Source organism: Mustela putorius, unplaced genomic scaffold (assembly GCF_011764305.1).
Source record: "Mustela putorius furo isolate JIRA1106 unplaced genomic scaffold, ASM1176430v1.1 tig00003854_pilon_pilon_pilon, whole genome shotgun sequence".
NCBI lineage: Eukaryota > Metazoa > Chordata > Mammalia > Carnivora > Mustelidae > Mustela > Mustela putorius.
In genome coordinates, this window is record NW_025422006.1 from 6,222,106 (window position 1) to 6,240,427 (window position 18,322).

An 18,322-nucleotide genomic window follows, 5' to 3' on the forward strand; every position below is an offset into this window, starting at 1 on the left:
CAGACAGACCATGTACAGACTGGCTGGTGTCACCATCTTCCCTTACCCTCCGTTAATGCCAACAAACTGAAGATTCTTCTTGGCTCCATTTGAATCTTTGTTGCTGTCCTTCTTCTTCATGATAGACTTCAGTGTGCTCTCACTGTTTGTACACACTGTGAAAAAGGGAATCAGGGCGAACAAAATTAACCCAACTCACACCCATACAAGTTAAAGGACCAAGAAATCTTTCTTCATGTTCATTTTTTTTTTTTTTTCTCATTCATGTCAGTTTAGATCTGGGCCCCGGGCACAGGACAAGCTTGCATAAAATCCATTGGAAAGATGTATGCATGGAAGGGAATAATATGAAGTTCTTTAAATGGGGATTAAAAAAAACCCATTAGTACTACCAGACATAACAGAAGGACTGACAGCTAGCATCTGTATCGGGCTTCACTGTTTATAAAGTGATCTCCCATCTTATTTGGGCCTCAAAAACCACTTAGGCACTAAAATGGGGATTATTATTGTTGTTTTCCCTCAGCTGGGAAAAAGGTCCACCTATCAGACTGCAAAGGAGTGAAATGCTATTTAAAATATTTCATAATTCACAAAATCAGATGAGTTTTCTTCGGGGGACGGCACACTCCTTTATGTTGAAATCTTTTAAAGATGTTCTAGGCCTACCTTCCTACCATTTCTTAGGTCAATGGTGTTTCCAGGTCAGCCTATGAGGCACCGTGACATCAGACTGCAGCGCGAGCAGCGCTGGTCCTAGAATCCTGAGGCCAAGGAGGGTTGATTGAGGAAGGTTACCATAGAGGCTGGCAGCTATCTGGTCGTCCGTCAGGTTCACCGGGCACAGCGTGCTTTCCTGAGGGGGGAAGGCGTCCTGGCCGCCGAGGGGTCTCCCTTCCATGGTGCCCACTGCTTGCTCGTGCTGGGAGGTCTGGGTGTGGAACGGAGCTCCTGCCTGAAGGCCCCCGCACTTACAGGCGTACTCCAGACTACTGCCTGTCAGGAAGGAGACAGGTGCAGAACGTGTGATGTTGAGACCAAATGAAATGAGCTAAACTTCTTTTTGTTTTAATTTTTGCAACTCTTCCTTTTCTTAACTGCTTTTCTCCCTGTGTGTTTTTTGCATACGTGGCGGTATTACGGAAGCCACCCAAACTCAAACCCCAAGCCACCCAAACTCAAACCTTCTTCTTCTTTTCTTTTTTTAATAAAAGATTTTATTTCTTTGACAGACAGAGATCACAAGCAGGCAGAGGGCAGGCAGAGAGAGAGGAGGAAGCAGGCTCCCCACTGAGCACAGAGCCTGATGTGGGGCTCGATCCCAGGACCTGGGATCATGACCCAAACTGAAGGCAAAGGCTTTAACCCACTGAGCCACCCAGGAGCCCCGAACCTTCTTGACCGTTAACTTTCCTTTTATCCCCGTATCTGGGCCCGCCCACGCCTGACCTTCTACCTCCGTCTCTTCCCTCTGGCACAGCTGTTACTGCCCCGGTTGGGCGGGCATCCTGACCGTGCTCTTCCTTTATGATGGCCCGTCCCACACACGGCTGATGAGCAAAACTCCAGCCCCTCAACCCCCATCGGCACTCTGGCTAAAACAAATCTGAGCAAAGCTATAAAACTCTCCCCTCTGCTCAGGAAATGCAGCCCACGACGCTTAGCCGCGTACTCTCTAGACCACCCACACCGGACCCATCTCCTTCCCTCTCCACCTGGATTTCCCGCCATGCCTGGGGCTCCGTTTGAGGGGAGGACTGCCTCCCAGTCACTGGGATGCTGCGAGTGGGTGTCTCGCATCTTCCAGGCAACACATCGTGGCAAACACTCCTCTACGTGGATCTCTCCTCCCTCCCCACCTTCACAGGGTCAAGCCCCCCGTCACCATCTCTTCTGAGCCTTCCCTGACCTAACTAAACATGACTTTCCTTTCTCCGACTTTCACAGTCCAGCTCTCAGACCCTCTTACGGGATCTGTAAGACAAAGGACCTGGGAGCGCCCAAGACTCTCTTCTCGTCTGTAAGAATTTTGAGGGCACCAAACAATTCAAATCAACTTTCTTTCCTCACATCTACTAGATTGCTTTTGTGTACTTCAGGTACTTAATAACGGTAGGTATCAGGTACTGGCTAAAGCAGAAGAATCAGATCAATTCATTGCACATAATTACTGTATCTATGTATATCACATAATTCCTGTATCTATGTATGTCACAGGATCTTTAATGTGGCCGGCACGGGAAGATGTTTACAATGTATGGTTAAATGAGAAAAGCAATAATAAGATTCTATGTATGTGATCTTATTAAAAATATATATGAAAGTTATCAGGAAGCTATGGAGATGTTAACTTTTCTCTGTATTTGCCGTTTTTTAGAGTGAATATTAACTGTGTTTCAAAATCACTTTAAAAAAATAAGGAAATTCTTTGACTAGCAATTTGTTCCTAGGAATTTTAACCTAAGGATGTACAAAAAGATACAGAAGGATGTTCATTGTTTCCATGTGTAAAATAGCGGAAAGAGGCAGATATCACAGAACGCCAGTAAGAAACCAGTGAAATTAGGTCTGGTACGTTTATACAAAGGAATTCTATGTAGCCATTAAAAATGTTGATGTAGGTAGACATTTTTGGCACAGAAAGATACGCATAATGTATTACTGGGTTTTCAAAAATAGATTATTGAATCATTTGGGGAAAATAAACCTATTTTGGCAAAAATATTTATATGTATACATATTAGAAAAAGTCTGGAAGGATACACAACAAACCTATTTAACACTGCTTTTCTAAGGCTAATGATGTTGACTTCCTAAATTATGTATTATAAACAGGAGTTACTAATTCAAATAAATTTCAATCTAACCACAGTAATGTCATATGGAAAGGATTTGATCACAACTTCCTCTTCTCTAAACCTCTGAAATCGCTTACATCCCCAGAAGAAAAGAAATTTAAATACTGCTTGTATTTTGAGGCAATTAGGGAAAAAAAACCCAACCATGATAAATTCTGTAACTGTTCTCTTCAGACTCTACTGTTTATATGCACCGTCTGGGGTGCATTTGCTAAAATGCAGATTCCCAAGCACCTGCCGCCATAAAATCATTCTGTAGCTCTGCAATGGGGGCCCAGTGGTAGGCATCTCGGACATCCTCACTGATCTGGGGTTCACAAGACATTCTGATGCACGGTGCCCACTTTAGAAAGTACTGGTTTAAAACAATGAACCTCTAATTACAAAAAAAAAAAAAAAAAAGTGGACGGAGGCAAAATGTTCACAGTGGGGCATTAGGGATCACCTAAATTTTAATTCTCATAGATGCAACTTAAGAAGTCTGAATGCCAGGGAGGCTCGGTGACGTCATACTGTGTGAGCAGTATTTTGTCCGTGAAAACAGTAGCACGAGTGCTCTCCTCTAGCTCTGCAGGCAAGGGGCCTCCCAGGTGACTCTAAGGGTCTCCCTCCCTCCTTCAGCACACACACGCAACACTGTACGCAGGCTTCCTGATAGTATTCAGAGTCCTTGTGACCTGACACGCTCCCCCAACAGCAAAAACAAGGCCTCTGAGAGTCCCTCTGACTTATCGTTGGCAAAGTGAACAAACCAGGGCACTGGCCTCCGTCCCGCCTTCTCCAACCCAACTCATCAGTACAGCCGAGGCAGTGGGGTGACCTCCCCAACATCTCAGCAGCCGTGAGTCCCAATGCCAGCACGCACTTCCTGGAGAAACACTTTCACTGGACATGTTCCTATTTAAGAACCAGCGGGGACTTAAAACCATTTTTTATTATTTTTGAAACCAGAGACCTATACAGAAGCAGACACCATGTACTGAATCCCTGCGTGCCCGTCAAGGGCTTCAAGAGCCATCAGAGCTCCCTGGCTTCAGCTAGACGCGTCCACCCACTCACAGAGGAGTTCTGGGAAGCAAGAACTAGATGGTCTAGCACTTCCGTCCTTAACGGATTTTAGCATATATTCCTCAAAGAGCTCTTAAAAAATAATTAAAGCGCTAAAAAAAAAACCTAAAAAATTTTTTTTAATGATTATTGCATATTTGGTCAGTAGTGACATTTCTCTGATGATCTCAGAAAAACTTTCGGAAGATATCTGAAAGGGAATCCTTGCACAGATTTCCACGGGTTGCTCAGGGCTTTAAATTTTGGGATCCATAATTTTTTTTTTCTTTTTTACTTTTTAAAAAAGACTTTATTTATCGGGGCACCTGGGTGGCTCAGTGGGTTGGGCCTCTGCCTTCGGTTCAGGTTCAGGTGATGATCTCAGGGTCCTGGGATCGAGCCCCACGTCGGGCTCTCTGCTCAGCGGGGAGCCTGCTTCCTCCTCTCTCTCTGCCTGCCTCTCTGCCTACTTGTGATCTCTCTCTGTCTCTGTCAAATAAACAAATAAAATCTTAAAAAAGAAAAAAAAGTAAAAGATTTTATTTGTTTATTTGAGAGACAGCAATCGAGCTTGAGAGAGCACAAGCAGGGGGAGGGGCAGGCAGAGGGAGAAGCAGACTCCCCGCAGAGCAGGCAGCCCCATGTGAGACTCCATCCCAGGACTCTGGGATCATGACCTGAGCCGAAGGCAGATAGTTAAGCAACTGAGCCACCCAGGTGCCCCTCTTTTTCTTTTTGAACACAGGTTTCAAAATACATTTATAAGTTGAGGTATAATTTATATGTAAGAAAATGCACAATTGTGGAGTTCAGGGACTTTTGGTAAATGCATACATGCCTGTGTGACCACCTCCCTCATTAAGATACAGAACATTTCTAACAACTCAGTCAGTGCACACTGCCCCTGCCCGCCTTTGCAGACAACCTGACCCTCACCCCCACGCCAGGCCACGGTTGCCCCTCACCAGAGCTCCACTGCGTCAACTAGGGCTTCCTAGAACTTCTCCCAGGCAGAGCCAGCCCCTCTGGCGGGCACGTGAGGGTTCTTCAGGATGAACGGACAGCTTCCTGTCGCCTGTGGGAGTTCTACTGCTCAACCCTTCCCACCCTCTCCGTGTTCGCAGGGCTCACGTGGCATCATCACTTCCACCTGTGTCCTTATTTCAGCAAACCTCACCACGTGCACTTGAACCAGACTCTTCAAGGCTGCTGGCTATGGTTGTACTTCCTCCATTGTCTTTCTCCTATGGGGCTGTCCACAAAGGTCTCTTTCCTCCCTCCATGTCCTGCAGCACTTGTGTCCAGACCAAAGGATGCCCGCCCTCTGTTTTCTTGGCTTCACGGGCGACTCCTCCAGAAGAATGTGAGCGCCCAGAGTCCCTCCATGCTCTGTTCTTGCTGGGTCCTCCACAGTGCCCACAGCAGTGCTGGGGAACAGTCAGCCCTCCCTAAGTGCCTACGTGATTCGACCGAAAGTCGCTAGAGTTCCGTTGCGACTGACTGGCAAGGCACAGAACAACATCAAATGTTAAACTGGTCCTCATTCGCTGGGACCAGAGGGAATGTGTCCCCTCTATTGCCAGAAAATGTTTTTCGGATGGTGCGGAAACTCTGGCTGCTCTGGAATGGCCCATAAACAATGGTCTGCACTCGATCACGGCCCGTGGTGGTTAGAGAGCATGCGCAGAATGAGACGTGCACCAGCCCAGGGCCGCTGTGTTCAAGTCAAACACAGGAAAGGTGCAGCAGAGAAAACCAAAATAAAGAGGACAACCAGATCCAAAGGTCTTGACCTTGGTTGCACTCTAGAACCAACAAACCCGGGGGTGGGGCTTTTAAAAATACAGATACAATGAACTCTCCATAGGGGGGCCCAAGTGTTAGTACTTTTTAAAAAAAGCTCTTGAAGGTTTTCTAATGTGCAGCCAGGATTGAGAACCACTGAATTATTTCACAGATACAAAACGGGACAGCTGAGGGGCGCCTGGCCCGCTCAGTGGTAGAGAATGTAACCTTTATCTCAGGGTGGTAAGTTCGAGCCCCATGTTGGGCCTAGAGCTTCCTTAATAGAAACCTGACTGTTGAAAACAGGAGTTTAGGGCGCCTGGGTGGCTCAGTTGGTTAAGCGACTGCCTTCGGCTCAGGTCACGATCCTGGAATCCCAGGATCGAGTCCCGCATCAGGCTCCCTGCTCAGCGGGGGGGTCTGCTGCTCCCTCTGACCTTCTCTCCTCTCATGCTCTCTCTCACTCTCTCTCAAATAAATAAATAAAATCTTAAAGAAAAGAAAACAGAGGAGTTTAGACATCCCTCTGGTTTCAATCCATCAACTTGGACCATGTGAATTTTTAGGAATTACTGGAGTTTAGTTAATAGGCCTGGACCGTTAAGGGGAGAAGTCCATGACTACCACCAGTAAATGCTACCCCAACGACGTGCGTAAAGCTACAGGAGTGACCACAAAACACCTGCAGAATTCCAGCACTCTGGCCTAGCAGCTCAAAGCTCCCTCCAGGTGGCCGTGGTTCCCACAGGCACTGCTGGCGAGCACAAGAGCAGGGGACAGGGCAGCTGCCCTTCACTGGTCTTTACTTAAAATGACCTCATTTCACAAGTTAACCAGATCAGTGATAACTGAAAGACAATGAGTCACAGAAATCTCAGGGCCTGGAAGATAAGAGCACCTCGAAGCATTAATTCCAAAGTACATGTAGCATTTAATATACAGGTAATTATGCTACCCAAGGCAAACTATACCAAAAAATACATCAGTTTGTTAAAGTGAAAACTCTGTGTATGTTCCTGACTTTAAAATATTTAGAATGTAACATTTAGAAATGTTAAAAGCAAACTATTTTATAAGAAAAAGCCTTCGATGAAAAACAGAGCTGGAGGAGCTTGTTTGTTTGTTTGTTTGTTTAAACAAGATTATCCTCTTCAATTTCCTCTGACATTTCTCCACCTAGAGTTTGTATTAGTTCTTGGTATATTGCACTGTGTGTCTCTATTTATTAGGAGATTGATTTTAAAAAGTAAACAGGTTTTAGAACTGGCTCTGTTCACAAATCCCAACTCTTCTGCTCTGCCAACCCATGCTTTTATTTATCATGTCAAGTGCTTTCTTAAAACACACCCATGAACACTGTGGCCAGCTCTTAAACACGTATCTTGTCAAAATTTCAGCTGAACATTCTGATTTTTAAAGAGCATGTAGCTTGCTTGTCACGATGCAGGCCTGAAATTTCTGAGTCATTATGGAGGCCATGAAGTCATTTAGGTATTTTCCCCAAGTAATACTACAAATTCAAAGGGATCTGAATACATGAAGTTCTTCCATAAAGAAAAGGGCTTGGGCACAAATTCATCCTTTTCAGCGTACATATTGGTTTAGGGAACAGACATTAGAGATTATTCCTGAAGGATCACCTGCTTTTTGGTACACATTACTTCTACGAGAAGGTGTGCATCTTTGATGGAGGAAAAAGTGCAATCGCATTCTGGTTAAAGGTTCAACATTCAGAACTCTGCCTCAAGGCCAATGCATGTGGCCACCAGGACAGTCAAACTGATCCGGAGAGCTTCAAGGGTCAGGGTTGCAGTTTAATAATTTCTAGAGCCATTTTAATATTTTCCCAGGAACGTTCCAGATAGCTGTCATGGGTGTATCTAAAAGGGGGTACTTAGAAATTAAAATGCTAGAGTGGATGAAGAATCAGCTTCTCCTTTGCTACAACCCCACCCATGCTTAATTACAAACCATCCCAGGGCCTGACCCAGAAAAGCCACATTGACAGGCTGCATTAAGTTAGGGTAAGCATGGGTGTGCTTCCAGAGACAGCTAAAGACCTCATCTCTTCCCCCAATCTCAGAGCACCTGACTGCAGGGGAACTCTGGGAACACATTCTCTTTGCACACTATCTGGTGGCCCGCACACACTGCCATAGGCGATCACTCCTATTGTTGGTATATAGGTCTTGGATTGGTCCAACTGGATTGCAAGTTCTTCAAGGCACAGACCCCCTTACCTATCTGATGCAGTACCACACTTCGCAGAGTTCACGGTCAATGCATAGCTATCAACTGACCTGAACAGAGAAGGGGACAGAGCAGACTAAATATCTTTACTGAGGGGTGCCTGGGTGGCTTAAAAGATTAAATGTCTGACTCTTGGTTTCAGCTCAGGTCATGATCTCAGGGTCCCGAGACAGAGCCCCGTATCGGGCTTGGTGCTTAGCGCAGAGTCTGCTTGCCTCTCTCTCTCTGCTCCTCCCCTCGTTCCTGCTCTCTCACTCTCTCCATAAACAAATCTTTAAGAAAAATATCTTTACTAAGATATAAACGACTAGCTGCTTGGAGGAAGAATAAACAGTTTTGGTCACTGCCCAATATCAACAAATTCACTTCGTCCTTAACGATTAAACATGCAAGAACTCACTTCAGTTCTCAAAAACTACCAATCTGTATGCTTTAGCTGGAAATGAACCGCACAGTTTAGGATTCAGAATATATGTCGAAGTAAACTTGCATCTTTTCCCGGAGCGGCATGGCCATGTTACCAACACCCACTAAAAACAATAAAGCATCAGTTTAAAAGAGAAGATTTTCACGCATGTGTCCGTGGACGGGTTCATGAAGGTGATGGACAGATTTCAAGCCCTTGTAAAAGATTTTCCTTTGGGTGGGGGTACTCTTCCCCAAGGTTTGTAACGGATGCCCCCGATCTGCAATTTCAATTTTTCTGAGTGTCAGCTATCTCTTTGGAGAATCTGATGAAAAGTGTTCAATTTCTTCAAAAACTGTTCACAAAGCAATGGTTCCCAGATCAAGAGGCCTTGCTCTAAGGTAGTTTACTGCGATAATACTTCTGTGAAACAGGACCTGCGTGTGCCTACTGGGTGGCAGTGGTGATGGTGGGTGGCAGCAGAAAACCCATGAATTTGAGAAAAACATGCTCTCAGGTAAATCTTGGAAGAGAGCTACTTTTAGAGAATAATTCTGCTTTAAGGGCTCCAAGCAAGAAATAGGGAATCCAACTTTCTCATGACACAAGAGGACATGGCAGCCCTGCCATTTCCTCTCTCAACCGATGCTGCAAGTTCCTGAACCACTTCCGGGTCAGCAGGTCCTCCTCTCCATCAGCCCATTATATACTGCTGGGTTTCAGAAGCATTTTGTCCAGATTATAAGATGCTCTTATAGTATTTAAGAAATTGTGATTAAAAAAACCTCCAAGTCCTTGGGCAAGTAGATGGTATATTATTTGAGCTAAGAGAAAACTCACTAGGAATGGTATTTCTGTAACGACTTCATTTCCCTGCTTGTGCTTTGGCTCGGATCTCTGTCGACAAAATTGCTTTCACAGTTATGGGAATGACTTCAAGTTCATACTTTTTTTTTTTTTTTAAATAAACCCAAGATAATCAAGAGTACAAATATGGAAGCTGATTTAAAAAGCAGTTCTTCTGAGTATAAGAGATTAGTTTTCTACAAACTGGCAGACAGTGAAATTACACTGTTACAGATAGTTTTGTTTGTGCTTGCTCAAAGATAGTTAAGTAGTTTGGGAGTATTTGTAAGTGCAAGTCATTCATTTATGATTTTCTCTCTCCTGAGGGAAAAAGGAAAAAAAATAAATATTAACTTACTCCTCAAACCAAAACAATCCAATGGATTTACAGGAAGAATAAACATTTTTTTCCTAAGGTTTGTGTGAGAACAGAAACTTACTTCCTCTTAATTTTGTAATTCCATAGAAGAAAATATTAAGTACAGGAAACTTATCACCACAAGGAATCAAAAAGTGCTTTATGGATATCTGCACCCTGATGTTTGTTGCAGCATTACCAACGAAAGCCAAGTTACGGAAGCAGCCCAAGTGTCCCTTGACCAATGAATGAGTAAAGAAGACGTGGTACGTATATCCTCTGGGATTATTACTCAGCCACAAAAAGAATGAAATTTTGCCATTTGTAACAACATGGCTGGAGCTAGAGTGTATCATGCTAAGTGAAATAAGTCAGTCACAGAAACACAAATACTGTATGACCTTACTCACATGTGGAAATTTAAGAAACAAAACAAATGAACAAAGAAAACAAGAGACAGACAAAAACCAGACTCTTAAATATAGAAAACCAATGGTTACCAGAGAGGAGGTGGGGTGTGTGTGTGGGTGAAATATGTGACGGAAACTAAAAATACACTGAGCCTGAGTAATGTTCAGAACCTAAAACTAATATAACACTTGTATGTAAATCATACTGGAATTAAAATTTTAAAAAAGGAACACTGAGGGAAAAAACTACAGACTATCTTTGGTCATCAACAAATTCAGCTGTGGCAAAATGATGACTAGGTCTCTTGAATCCTAGAACAAAGTCTGTGATCTTTTATGTGAAAAATACACAGATAGAACATGCAAGATTCAACTTTTGTTAAAAAAAAAATTACATCTCTAAAATATAGAGACACACACACACTTGTACCCACCAAACACACAAAGGGTTGTCCCAAGAGAGCATGAGGGAGTCTTTGACTGTTTAAAAGCTCTCAGAACCATTAATCTGTTATAAGCACATATCCTAGTTATTATTTTAAGAAATTGAAGGAGGTGTGTTAGGCATTATGGTGCTACAAAAAAAGAATGCTCTTTTGCCCATGAAAAAGGGACATTTTGGGGAGCCCAGGGGCTCAGTCAGTTAAGCTTCTGATTTTTTTTTAAAGTACAGTTCACACCTAGCGTGGGGCCCGGTGTGTACAGAGCCTGAGCTCACGATCCTGAGCTGAGATCAAGAGTAAGATACTTAACTGACTGAGCCACCCAGGCATCCCAAGTGTGGAGCCCACTTGAAAAAAAAAAAATTTAAAAAGGGATGCCCTAGGGGCACCTGGGTGGCTCATTGGCTTAAAGCCTCTGCCTTCAGCTCGGGTTATGATCCCAGGGTTCTGGGATCAAGCCCTGCATTGGGCTCTCTGCTCAGCGCGGAGACTGCTTCCTCTTATCTCTCTCTCTGCCTGCTTATCTGCCTACTTGTGATCTCTGTCTGTCAAAGAAATAAATAAAATTAAAAAAAAAAAAAAAAGGATGCCCTTAAACGTCCAATCTAGAAAAACCGAGAAGTCTCTGGATTGGGCACAAATGCATAATTCAATTTAGGCTTTGTTTTTAGCTTTTATACAGACTCTGGATGACTCAGAATTGAAAATTTATTCTACTTCTTTTGTGTTTTCCCATTTGTACTGATATCTTTCTTTATCTTGATAAAAGTCTTAGTTGGGGAGGCATAATAAATGAAGGGAAAAGGGGTCAGCCAGAACAATGAAGATAAACATTTGGATGAAAAACATGAGACCATTTGCGCAATTTTGCTTGGAAATTTGTTCTGTACCTACATTTCCATTTCTGGAAGTAGTAAAAACAGTGACAGCAATGACAGCCAGCATTTACTGAGCATCTACGCTCGGGGCTGTAGACTACTACAAATGCTTTACTCACAGCGACCCACTAAATGTTCACTTCGACCCTGGGAAGGAAACAAAGACATCTTGTCCTAGGGCACAGAAAGAACCTGAACCCAGAAGGTCTGGCTTCAGAGCCCAAACCTAGCTTTAGAAAAAAAAAAAAAAATCAGTACCAGATTCCTGTAAGTGATCACTTATATGCTCTTTTGGTGAGGTCAAACTCCAATTTCACATCATTTCATTTGGGGGAGAAAATGTCTACGCTGTACATGCCTTTTGGTACAGAAACGTATTCTAGACTGGGTGTGAACAATATTCCACATCGTTTGCACCCCGCAGTAAGTCCCAGGGCAACCTGACACACTTTCACACACTTCCAACACTTTCCCAGTGTTGAAAATCTGCACCATATCAAGCTACTTCAGTTTTCGGTCCATAGAGCAAACACTAACGAAAGCAAACACTAAGTAATGAAAGTTTAATGCTTCGCCCTCATCTAACTCCTTCTGCGTTAGGACATTAGAATACAAATGTGATGTGATGACAGAAAAACTTTAAAATGGTGCTCTGAGAGGGAGCGGCCACCGTAACCACAGAAGTGCTATTAAAAACATTTATACTTTTGGGGTGTCTGGTTGGTTCGGTCAATTAAGCGTCTGCCTTCTCAGGTCATGGTCTCAGAGTCCTGGGACTGAGCCCCGCACTGGGCTCCCTGCTCAGCGGGAAGCCTGCTTTTCCCTCTGCCCCTCACCCTACTCATGCTCTCAACTCTCTCCCTCTCTCAAATAAATAAATAAAATCTTAAAAAAAAATTATGTCTACTTCTGTTTGAATGCTGCAGGTCTCCTCCACCTGAGCTGATTAATTAGGCGTTCATTTGCAGGGTCAGATTTACACAGGGATGTCTGCGATGTCATTGCGACTGGAAAGGGACCAACACGCACCATCGTACAGCCAGGCAAAACCTTCCCCTGTTCCTGACGCTCAGGGTGTCAGGCAGACGACCGCAAGGGTACAGCTAAATATTTTTGGCAGGAATGTGAAACGGAAACCCCCGTTTGGGGAGGAGGGAGGAAGCTGGCAGGAGAATGTTCTTAGAACGGATGCCCCACTGCACCAACTGTGTCTGGGGATATTTAAGAGTTTTATTTTGACTTCACATCTGACCTCAGAATTTTTAAAAAGAAGTGGAAACAGACCTATGATTACTTAAGCCTTTGCTTCAGTCCACATGTCATTTTTATCCTATTTACTCTAAAATGACCCCTCTGTACACTTAACTAGACTGGACTCTAAAAGGCAGAAGCCCCTCACCCATTCACTGTCATTGTCATGGTCGGGTTTTTCTTCGACAATAAACTATCTGTCCCACAGAACACTGACGAAAAACAAATATGATTTCAGGTTTGGAAGTGGACACGTGGGAAGACAGAAAAAGAATCAATTTCAGTCTGTTTTAACCACTCCCCTTTTGACTGTAAAGGGAAACAAGAAATGTAAAAATTTGTCAATGGTTTACTCACAATTTAGTCCATACTGCATATTTTCACAACCAATTAAATTCAGTGTGCACTCATCAAATCACCTGAAGCGTTTACCTGAATTCATTTTACCTGCAGCACCTGGTCAGAGCGGAGGGCGTGTTTTGGTAGCTTCCCAAACCTCAACTACACTTTAGCTTGCCAACCTAAGAAGCCCCACGGGACATACTACTAGCGACACCACCTAGGACAACAAAGGGCTCTCCTGACCACCTCACAGGATGGGTGCCCTTCGAATCCCCACTTTACAAGTGAACCGTAAAGGGGGGTGGTATTTCCTCTCCAGGTCATACAGGTTCGCGAGCTGGGGAGCCGGGAACAGAGCCCTGTCCGAGGAGGACACGAGGACCGCTAGAGACACGTGAAAGGGAAGGCATGTTAACGAGGCTCGCAGGGAAATATTATAGGTCATAAAATCTTCCAGGGTGATTTCTCAGTAAGTTTCAGTTTAAGAAAAAGTGGTGGTGAGCAGGAATCGCAATATGGAAAGGATGAGAAAGACAACACCTTAAGCACCTGTCACAATCGACCCTTCTCTGGAGAAGGTCCCTTCTCTGGCTCCGGAGGCCCTTATCAGAGAGGCCTTTCCGGACACCCCCCGCCCCCCATCTCCAGTCGCCGCCACCCCCGACCATCAACACTCACTCTCCCTGTAACTGGAGTTCTTTTCTACAGGGCACGAGTCACCCCCTGACACACAGTGTCCTCAACCGGAATGTAAGCATCGTGAGGACAGAAGCCTAGACCTGGGCTTAGAAAAGAGCAGCAACAGAATCGTTATTTGCTCAATTAATAAAGGAATTAATGCAATCTCTCTGCCTCCGTCAAGGTTTTAATTAAGAACACTTCATGCCTGTTATTTTTACTGAGCACGGACTGGTCACTATGGTCACAAACACTGTGGGACCTTTGGCCGCTGTCCTGCGTAAAATGAGTAAATGCGTAACTAGAAGACATCGTAGCAAACCAGCAGCCCCGGGAGGCAGCCCCTAGGCCAGCCAGCCTGAGCCTGCTTTTCTGCTCCCAGCCACCGTCCTCAGCCTGAGCCCCGTGAAACCCTCAGACAGAGGGTATCAGCAGAGCTCCTGGCGAGTTGTGACTCCTGGTGTTCATTCTACTCACGACCATTCTGAGCCTTCCTCCGGGTTCCAAAAAATGATTCAAGCGGGTGACAAAAATCCACACCCCCTTGAAGTACGTTATCCCCGCCCTTCCTCATCCCCAGGTCCCCCGGAACGCCACCTACCTGTGACTTGACCCAGACTCATTTTTGGCAGCTCGGAGCTCCTCAGCTCCTCTGCGCTTGCCGACTTCATGACGGAGTTGATGGAGGACAGCGCGCTGATGAGCTGTGAGTTCAGAGAGCCCATCTGGGAGTGCGGCTCCCCGAAAGCTTCCGCCAGTTCACTGTAGTTCTCAGCCAGCAGCTTCTGCTGCTCCGCCAGCAACTTCTGGACGCGCTCGATGTAGTGATCCAAGCCGTTCATCGTTCCAGAAGGAGCCTGGGGCTGGGGGTCCTCTGCAGACTCTCCAACAGGCTCATCCCCAACACCTACACTCCTCCTGCTGGCTGCCAGTCCCAGTGTCAACTGGGGAGGACCACAAGCTATGGTCCTCATCTTGAGACCAACCAGGTAGTTGTCCTGAATATTTATCTGCCCCACGCCTGACTCTTTGGTCTTCACAGCCGATGGCCTGTCAAACTCGGAGCTGCCGGAGAGCACCGTTCCCACTCCAATGGACCGCATCTTGGTGGAGGAGTTGACATCCTTAACACGACCTTCTCCGATGGCCACGGTCCGTGTCTCCACGGTCTGGGTGCTGGTCTGCTTGTCCAAAGTGCTGAGGGAGGTGTTGGTGCAGGAGTCCACAAGGGTGGCCATCTCGGTGTTGGTGGACTGGTCCACCTGCTCCCAGACCGTACTGGTGTGCCGGCTTGTGGTCGCAGGCACCGCCATGACAGCGGCCTCCACCTGGGGCACAGTTTCTGTGCTCAAGCCCCGGGACGTGCACTCCTTCGGGGGGCAGACGGTCACGTCAATGGAGCAATCTCCGCAGCCGATCGATCGCACCTCCTTGAGATGCAGGTTGGTCTTGAGGAGCGAGAGGTCGTTCACAGACTCCTCCGTGTTGCTGCCTGTTTCGCAGACGCTGATCTCTACCCCCACGCTCTGGTCGTTCATCTCCACCAACCTCCCGGCACCCTGGTCCCGCGTCTCCACCCGTTCCTTGATGACCCACCGATGCATGGGCAGCTCCGGCCCCGTGGCTCTGGTCTCACAAGCGGGCTGGCAGGAGACCGCCACGCTCCACGTCTGCACGGAGGTCCCGACGCCCGCGTCGGCCACATCCACGTGCCGGCCAGCCATCTGGTCCCTCGTGGGCACCACGGCCTCCACCATCTTGCTGCACACAAGCGGCTGGGCCATCACCGCCTTGTCCACCTTCTTCCTCGAGCCGGCGGCCTGCAGCTCCTGCTTGAGTTTCGTCATCTCGCGGTCATGGGTGGTTTCTCTGAGCTGGACTTCCAGGCGGTAGATCTTCTCCTTCAGGGCCTCTATGGTCTGCTGCTGCAGCTCAATTTCTTTGTCGGCCTCCGTGGTCACCCCCAGCATGGCCTCTGTCACGCCGACCCCGCAGCTCCTCGTCTCCGCGACCGTCCCCACAGCGGCATCCCGACAGGTCCCGGGACCCCTGCGGTACACGACCACGTGGTCCATGCGCTCGTCACCTCCCACGGCCACGGAGCGGTACTCGCTGCCCTCCCGGGGCCCCGGGGACGCCTCGCCGCCGCTGTCACAGATCTTCTGCTCCAGGGCGCGCATGTCCGCCGCGAGCTGCCGGAACTCCCGGATGCTGTGCGCGCTCTGCTCCACGCTCGCCATCTCCTCCTCGTCGTCTATGTACAGCTCCCCGCCACCCCGCCGGGCCCGGGACAGCTCCTCCAGCTGGGACGCGTTCCCAGCACTGTAGGACCGTGGCCTTATGCCACCGATGTCATTCTGTGCTGGAGCTCTCTGGTTTTTCAGCTGCGAGGCCAGCTGCCGCTTCTCCTCTTGTAGGACGGAGATCTTGACCTGGAGCACAGGGATGGTTCGCACCTGCTCCTCGAGCTCCTTCAGGCGTTTCAGGGCGATGGCCATCTGCTCGCGGATGTGCTGCAGGTGCACGGGGCTCACGTTGGTCACTGGAGTGGAGATCCCTGAGCTCAGGGGGCTGTGGCGGACGGAGCTCCCCATGGATGACGTGGTGGCAGCAGCTGGGACATAGCCACCGTAGTCCCCGTTGCCTTGGTATCCGTTCTGAAGTGGGTGCACGGTGGGATTGTGGTTTCCAGAACCCAGGAAGGAGGACAGGGAGCCCGTGGAGCCCAGGCCTCCAAAACTGGCCAGCCTGGGCCTGCGGAACTCACCAGGCGCCACCTGCATGGTGACTCTCTCCTGTTCCAGTCTTCTCCGGGTCTCCATCAGGGTCTTGGTGACATGAAGGTTGTGCTTTGGGAGCTGTGGTGAGGGGGGAGGCAGCTGCCGACTCTCTGGGACGGTCAGAGAAGTGGGCGAGGTCTCCAGAGGGGCAGGGGGCCTTGGGGTTGGTGTCGATGTCACTTGGCTTCTGGCGAGGAGGAAGGGGGGGCACTGCTTGTTGTCATCACTGTTGGAGGAGGAGAGGGATTCAGTGGAAGTCCACACACCCTGCTGGCCCGGCGCGGTCCTGCTGTCGGGGCATGGCACAGATGGCTTCCGCCTCTTCTGGATGTTCAGTTTCTTGATGGTGTTTCCTTTCTGTATGTCATCCACGTACTTGAGGAAATCTAAGTCTAGTTGATAACCGTAGGGGGTCTCCACAAAATAAGGATCTTTCTGTTCCTTGTCATGATTTCCATTCAGAACACCCTCTGCTTTCCCTAGGAGAGCGAGAAGAGAATATTATAATGCCATATAATATACTTGTTTATAAAAGCTACAATTGGGGGGCGCTTGGGTGCCTCAGTCATTAAGCGACTGCCTTCGGCTCAGGTCATGATCCCGGGGTCCTGGGATCGAGTCCCGCATCAGGCTCCCTGCTCCGTGAGAAGCCTGCTTCTCCCTCTCCCACGCCCCTGCTTGTGTTCCCTCTCTTGCTGTGTCTCTCTGTCAAATAAATAAATAAATAAATAAAATCTTTAATAAAACCAAACCAAACCACTAGTATTTGTGTATGGTGCGGTGTAGCAGACCACTATGACTTAGGAGTTGACAGACGTCTTTCTGTTCTAATCCTGGATCTACAACTTAACAGCTGGGTGAATACGTTAATAAACCCCTTGGAACTTCAGTTTCTCCCCGAGTAAAAATGGAAATACAAGTATTTACCTCATAAGGTTGTTAGAAGAATGTAATGAGACAGTGGTTTTTAAAGAGCCAAGCATATATCAAGTCCTCACTAAACACTTTATTTTTGAAAAGAATGTATTGGAAAGACTTGAACGCATTTCGAGGGGATCATCTCTTTTGTTGCCTACAGTCCGCTGAAGTCTAGAGAGCAGTCCTGAAGACTCTTATTTTTATAAAGTGAACACGGAGGCACCAAAAGTGCAAAGCTGGAAGAACAGACCAAATCAGCACAGATCCAGGAAGCCTGGGACAAGAGTCCTCACAGCAATCACTCTTAGGCGGGCTTTGCAGCCTTTCTAAAGGGCGGCCAAGGGCAGCCCTGGTGCCCGACCACCTCCAGAAGATCATAGTTTGCCTTGAGCCAGCCCTCGCTGAGAGAGCCAGGACCCAGGGGCCGGATGACTGACGCAGGAACACAGTCGGAGAACAGACTTCAACTCTGTTTTGTGTCTTCCCTTTTAAAACCACCACCGCCACCAAAACCTTGCCCCAATTCCTCCTCTTTGACTTCTTTTGGACATACCGTTCCATACTCCAGGAATACCCTGTTTTGCATTTTAACATATCCAAACAGATGCAAAAGAGAATGAAAATAAAAGCAAACCTATACTCCACACACTGGATCCCTGGGGGCAATTCAGTAAATGCTACTTCTGGCTAAACCAAACATTTAGAAAAGGAAACGCAAGAACTTTTTCAAGGCACAGACCTTGCTAGTGACCTGAGCTGTGCATTTCAAGTTGAAAAGCAAGGCCGTTTTTGTTTGTTTAAATTGTAGGATTAAGTAATGTGTTTTCCTCAAAATCATCATAACAAGCTCTGCATTCTTTGAGTTATGCCAAGTACCCGAAAGCAATGAGTGAAAATGCAAGCCATTTGTACCCCTGCTCCTATCCTGGGTATAAAAACCCACCCCGCTTGTCAAGACCTTCCAGCACTGTGGGTTTCCTGCCTGCCCTTCCCAGTCCAAACCCTGCTGAGCATTTCCACCTGACCGCGTGAATGCTCTGAGCAAACCGTTCGCCTCGCATTTGCCTTCTTT

At 47.0% G+C, this 18,322-nt stretch overlaps 1 protein-coding gene across 3 annotated transcripts in view; it reads right to left on the bottom strand.

Annotated features, from left to right (window-relative positions):
• Window positions 1-18,322, bottom strand: part of KANK1 (KN motif and ankyrin repeat domains 1) — a 192,433-nt gene that overhangs the window by 13,026 nt on the left and 161,085 nt on the right. For all 3 annotated transcript variants that reach the window (XM_045065053.1, XM_045065051.1, XM_045065052.1), the window contains 3 exons: window positions 14,154-16,811; window positions 799-996; window positions 47-155 (listed from right to left, as the gene is read on the bottom strand). In XM_045065053.1, the coding sequence (XP_044920988.1) occupies window positions 47-155; window positions 799-996; window positions 14,154-16,811 (2,965 nt within the window). The remainder of the gene's footprint in view (window positions 1-46; window positions 156-798; window positions 997-14,153; window positions 16,812-18,322) is intronic.